Source organism: Sinocyclocheilus rhinocerous, unplaced genomic scaffold (genome assembly GCF_001515625.1).
Source record: "Sinocyclocheilus rhinocerous isolate Xijiao unplaced genomic scaffold, SAMN03320098_v1.1 scaffold4768, whole genome shotgun sequence".
Lineage (NCBI taxonomy): Eukaryota > Metazoa > Chordata > Actinopteri > Cypriniformes > Cyprinidae > Sinocyclocheilus > Sinocyclocheilus rhinocerous.
Window position 1 is genome coordinate 4,893 of NW_015654055.1, and position 6,628 is coordinate 11,520.

The following is a 6,628-nucleotide window of genomic DNA, read 5'->3' on the forward strand; positions in this document are numbered from 1 at the left end:
TTGTTAGTAAAGCCGGTTCTGTAATCAGCAGGAAATCATCATCACGTGCTTTCAGATGGAGCAGCATTTACTACACAGAGCCGTAGTTCACTGACAAGCTACGCAAAAAAATCGCAGACGATTTTATTGCGCGATTACGAAATCGAAGAAATCGTTTGCGATAATGACAGCTGTTTGCATAGCTTCTCAGTGAACTACGGCTCTGTGACGTAAATGCTGCTCCATCTGAAAGCATGTGAAAATACCACATTTAATAACATATTTTTACTCCAAACTCACTTCATAACGTCAGTCGAGTTTGAAATAAATCCTTCTGTGAGATGATGTGGCTTCTTAGAATAAGGCACGCAACATATTTCATAGTATTTAAGCAGTGATAAAGGCATTGCATTATAAATATACTTTATTTTAATGAAAATTATAATAATAAGAACTCAGATAAACCGTATATTGCCGTAGTCGTGTGTTTATTAGTCACGTTGAATCAATGAAAGCAGTTGAATCTTCTGTTTATTCAGCTGCAGCGATTTTCTGGGTTTCTTCTGCGAGGCGTATTCGGAGTTTCAGCGCGAGAGCGCCCTCTGGCCTTCGGATGGAGATTTACTGCTGATCACAGAACCGTGCTTCACTGAAAGATACGCATGACAATCACAGCTTCTGTCGAATGGCGATCTCGATTCCATTTCGATTTATTGTGCAGCCCTACCGTCTACAGTAGTCAACATTTGAAGTGGATCAAAAAAGTTCATTAAAGTTGTCCTAAGACAAGAACGCATTTTGGTTTTAGGTTTTAGGACAACTTTGATGAAAGGTTTTGATCCACTTCAAATGTTGACTACTGTAGTCCTTGGAGCATTCAAGTTTGACATAATTCGTTGAACAAAAGTGCCCATCTAAGCTGTCAACATTTGATGAAAATTGACAGTAGAGTTGATCTGAATTCCTCAATAAAGCTTGACTACATTCACTCAAATTGTCAGCATTTGCAGTTCCTCCTACATCATGTCTCCCAGTGAATGCTGGTCCTCCAGGTGTAAATGTCATGAAAAATAGGTCTGACTCTTTTCCCTCCCACTGCACTGGTGTGAGGCTCAAGCGGGTCAAGCACATTCTGGGTGCCCAAAATCTCCAATCTCAAATGTCCCCAGAGATTGTAATGCTCTTCGAGCGGTACAATGCAACAGGTTTTTAATGATGTTCGGCATCCTAAAATGGCTCTTCGCGCTAGTAATGTAGTATGTTGCCATCTGTGCACAATATGCCCATCAGTTCACTGATGTTTAATATTTCTTAGCTTGTTGCAAAGTGTGAATATCACTCTCCCCAAAATATATCAGCACAAAGAGCGTTAATTTTCTGTAACGGGGCGAGTGAGAATATTTCAAGCAGATCAAGTGGGAAAGCAAAACGAGCGCTTCATCCTCCCAGCACTGTTGACGACCTGTTGCCATGACGACGGAGCTCAAGAACACGCGGGCAGCGCAACTCTTCGGGATTTCTAAATAAAGCCGTTTCTTACTTTGAATCTAATTGTTGCAAATGAAGCAAAGTGGCTTTGTGAAGTTCATTGTCGTTGACAGTGTTTTCGCACCGTGTCTCATTTCCTGAAGGTCATTATGAAGCATGTCACCTTACACATGCTGCATAGTGACCTTCATTTGCATTCATAACTAGATGCAATATATATACAACTCATATTTATGTTCAGATGTAGTTAGATGTACAGTAGTATAAGTGTGTGTGTGTGTGTGTCAGTGTTATTTCAGTATCATTTATATTATTATTATATAGTATTATTTTATTAATACTATAATTAGTTTTTATTTTTATATATTTTTTGTTTGTTATACTTTTGTTTATTTATACTTTTGTTTGTTTTTGTTATTTTTATTTCTACATTTCTTACATTTTTATCTTTATCTTTTCTATTTACTTTGTATTCTTTTCATTGTATAGTTAATACATTTTTATTTTAGTTTGTTTTATTTTTGTACAGACGTTGATCTAAATTCAAATGAGAAATAAAAAAAGTTTGTATTTTATTTTCAGTTAACATTATTTTATTTCTAGTAACACATTTTTAATGCTTTTATTTTTAGTTAACTGTAATAACCCTGGTTTGCATGGACTACATCTGTCATGCTTATCCTTAAAGCTCAAGATGTAATTGCTCTTGGTTCATTTGTGGACTCTGTAATTATGTGACGTCATTTTATATATTTATATAAGTACTTTATTGTTGTATACATATATTTACTGATTTTCTTGGCCAGGTTTTTCTTGTAAAAGATATTTAAAGTCAACATAATGTAAAAATAAATGCTGTTTACTTTATTAATACACATGTCTGGTCTTACTGTGCATGAATCATCAGTGCATGTTATTCCAACAGGAAAAGAAGTGTTTATAATCTTTTGATCAAACTGTAATAACTTACTCTGCTTATGAAAAGACCAGATTGTTTCAGTATTAAACCTTGACTTACCTAGACATCACTTTACCATCCAATCAGTTGATAAAATCTAGCACATCCTACTTTTTTTCCTCATTTTTCGCATGTAAATACATCAAAATACAGAAGTAAAATGCATTTCCATTAAATATGAATGAGCCCAACTTGGTTAAATAGAGTTTTAAATACATCGGTATAACTTTTGACAATTTTTTTTTTACTGTGCGTTATTCACAAGAGACAAATTCCTGAAGCACTTCAAAATTTAGTTTTTATAATGTAGTAAATACAATTTCATAATGTTTAATGAATAGGCCCACATTAATGAATTATGATTTGATTTACCTACAAACAATTGACAGCAGTACAAGTACAGTCTAACACCCAATTTCATGCATCCCTGATCCACCGCTCGTTGTCCATGCAGTCCATCCTGTAGGGGGCGATAGAGAGTGGTGCGTTTCAACGGCAGGGTCTGCTTGATTGACAACAACAGACTGCTGAGACTCTGACAAACCATGCTAGGTATTTATCAGCGGGGACTTCCCATTGGAAATATGTTTTGAGTACAATCTCAGTGTATTTTAATATGCTTCTTTATGTTATTTTGTCTTTTATCTCACAAGGCTACTGTATGAAGCAAAGCAGTCTAAACTGCTAAACTGCTAAGTCTGGGAAGTCGTGGCCTAATGGTTAGAGAGTCGGACTCGTAACCCAAAGGTTGTGGGTTCGAGTCTCGTACCGGCAGGGATTGTAGGTGGGGGGAGTGAATGTGCAGCGCTCTCTCCCACCTTCAATACCACGACTGAGGTGCCCTTGATCAAGGCACCGAACCCCCAACTGCTCCCCGGGCGCCGCAGCAAAAATGGCTGCCCACTGCTCCGGGTGTGTGTTCACGGTGTGTGTGTGTTCACTGCTGTGTGTGTGCACTTTGGATGGGATAAATGCAGAGCACTAATTCCGAGTATGGGTCACCATACTTGGCCACATGTCACGTCACTTTCACTAAACTACAGTAATCTGCAGCACAGAGGAATCAGATCCATTAGACATTCCAGTGGGCTATTTACAAACTGTGCAGCATTAAATCTGCTTGAGGATATGGGTTTAAACACGACAAATATAGGAGTGCCCTTTGGGGAGGAAAAAAACTCAACTCATAGAAAGCTCAGTGTGAATCTCTGTTCCTAGGCAACGGACGCGTAATATACAATTAATAATATGGGAATTTGCTATTTTGAAATCCAATCACTCACTTAATTTGCCTGGGAATTGGCTTTGTCTGAGGATATTAAGTGCGGCGGATCCCGTCATCGACACCTTTAAGCCGGGTGAGGCGAGGCTCCTGGAGGGTCTGAGCCGCAGTTAAGCTGTGTGGCCCTCGGTGATGAATGAAGGAGAAAATCACAACACGTCCCCGGGCTCTCGTTGTTTTCATTCAGAAGCGTTGAACAGGAGACAATGGTGCATGTGCAGCAGTGTCTTTGAGACTCTGTTTCTCTCCTGTGTCTTTCTGCAGCGGGAAGCACTGGAGAGAGGGGAGATGTCAGCGGTGTTGAACTATCCGGTGAGTGTTTCTTTCTTTTGCATGCATATTTGAAGTGAAACTAACCTCTAATCCTAAATGTTAAACTCAGGATCTTTTAAGTATTGTGTAGCCAGACCTTTGACTAAATGGCAAAAAGTCAGATCCACATTGCAGCTCATTCTGGCCAAGAACCGCCCACTCGGACAAGATGAGATCATCTGACTGACATGTACAGCGACCAACCACAGTTTGTTTTGTGTTTACACACCATTCAGGGGAGAGTTTAGCAGAAACCAATCATCCAACAATAATACACGGATAAAAGTAAACATTATTTGTAATTAAAACAGTGGCGACAGTTTCCTCTATAGGTTGATCAAATGTGTTTTGATCAGAATTCCTGTCTATAGTAACCACCCAAAAAACACCCTACTGTAGCATGTGGTGGAGAAGCACTGCTCTCTATTTTCTTCAGCCTATTTTTCTGACATAAAACATTTGAAAATAGATTCCAGTAGGTGATATTTAAATGAACACTCATTAGGAGCTCTAAAACAGATTTGTTCTTGTTTTTTTGTCTTTAGCATACACCCGCCCCACTCCACCCCAAGGCACTGGACTCCACCGCTACCAGTTCCTTGTATTTGAGCAGCCTGAAGGCCAGAGCTTGTCCCTCAGCCCACAGGAGAAGAGCTCACTGGGTAATCACACACACAACCCACAACACACAGGGGTTATGGATTTTATGGGGTAATAATGGGGTCATTTACTCACCCTCAAGTCATTCCAAACCTTCCTTTATATAGTAATACACAAAAATTATGGCCAAATTTTATGGTGCTTTTTTTGGAACTTGACAGCCAGATGATTTCATATTATGGAAAGTAGCAGCATGAACATTGTGCTAAATTTCTGCTTTTATGTTCAGAAGAAAAAAGTTCACATGGGTTTAGATTTTTGGGTGAACTATCCCTTCAATACATCTCACATAACTTGAAATACACGTCTATAACACACACACACACACACACACACACACACACACACATATACAAACTTTTGTTTTTGATTTTCCTGAAAATATCGGTCTTGCCATTCAGCATAACTTGTAATTAACATCTCGACATGACAAATACCACAGAGCAAGACACTGACGTTTGCCTCTAATTTATATTTTATGTAATTGCTCTGTAATTTAACATTTATATTTGAATGATTGATCGCATTAAAAGAGGTGAATTGAAAAGTGCCAATAATACTGGAGACTAAATACACACACTAATATATGCATACCCGTTACATTTCAGCACATCACAGTCTATTGTTATTATATCATACTGCTTTTCACACACAAAAAAGAAAAAATGCAATTCGCACACTTACAGAGACTGTGACCTGCTTTCATGACTGGCATAATCAAATGATTCTTCTCTTGTTGTATGGTACATGATGAGCATGTCCTGATCATCTCGCTACAAAAACAGCAACATTACATTAAGTCACATTTGTCAAAATTACACCATTTGTCACATTCTGTACTTGTACCAGCCACTACTTGAACCAGTTTGCATTATTACTAATTATGCTTTTCCACTGGTCTCTGTACCTATTGAAATGTTCTGTAGGTTTCAGCTGCCTATGTGGCTTCCTGTACAGATGGCCTTATGAATTATAGGAAGTGTTTGATCTTGGAGAGCCAAGACCGTTTACAAAGCTTATCGGACTTAAGTGAGTCAATTTAATCAGGGAAATGTAAATGCATTTGGTGTGTCTGCTTTAGGAACTGTGTTACAGTGTGTATCCAGCATCATACACCTGCCCTTCCACTTCTACCACCACAACTATTCAGTGATGTGTATAAGCTCTTTATTTATGGAAGTTTGTTTCTGCCACAGGATAATTAATAAATAAATAATTGCGACTTTGTATCTTACAATTCTGACTTTTATTCTCAGAATTGCTAGTTTATATATCACAAATCTGCTTTCTTTTCCCGCAATTCTGACTTTTTACCTAACTCAGAATTGTGAGATATAAACTCTGAATATATCTGGATATAGAATTCCGAGGGAACAAAGAATTGTGATTTGATAGAAAAAACATCTTACAATTCTGACATTTTATTCTTGCAATTCTGAGAGAGAAAAAAAAACTGGAAAAAAGACTGAATTGAGTTTAAAAAATGAAAATAGAAAAGCAGAAATAGAAACTAAGCTATCGACAAAAAATCCTGTTGCTTGTTGTTTTGGCAAAACATAGATTTACATGTAAAAGATGACTTTTATTGAGTGTTCCTTTGAGTCAATTGTGGTTAGGAGACAGTGTTTCAGTTACAGCTTTTCTCTTTGTCGGATTTTTACTTTTAGTACTTTAGTACCTTCACTGTGCAGGGAAAGAAAGTAATAAAAGTCCTTTGGTTCTGACTAAACCTTGAGTGGACATGATATGAATAATATCTTTCTGTTTCCTTGTGATTGGCTCGGTTAGAGGAACCAATCAGTTATTTAAGGTTGCTTTGTCTTTGATTTATTTTTAATTTTTAATTGGATATATTTGAAAAGTTTTTTAAATAATGTACAATAAAAAATGCAATCATCCCATACAATAAAAAAATGAATAAATTATATATATATATATTATAAAATATA

General features: G+C 37.3%; 1 protein-coding gene across 1 annotated transcript in view; it reads left to right on the top strand.

Annotated features, from left to right (window-relative positions):
* The first annotated feature begins 2,939 nt into the window (after window positions 1-2,939).
* LOC107716613 (phosphatidylethanolamine-binding protein 4-like) overlaps window positions 2,940-6,628 on the top strand; it is a 19,676-nt gene continuing 15,987 nt past the window's right edge. The window contains exons 1-3 of the mRNA XM_016523111.1: window positions 2,940-2,977; window positions 3,972-4,019; window positions 4,565-4,681. Coding sequence (XP_016378597.1) covers window positions 2,971-2,977; window positions 3,972-4,019; window positions 4,565-4,681 — 172 coding nt within the window. The 5' untranslated portion in view covers window positions 2,940-2,970. The remainder of the gene's footprint in view (window positions 2,978-3,971; window positions 4,020-4,564; window positions 4,682-6,628) is intronic.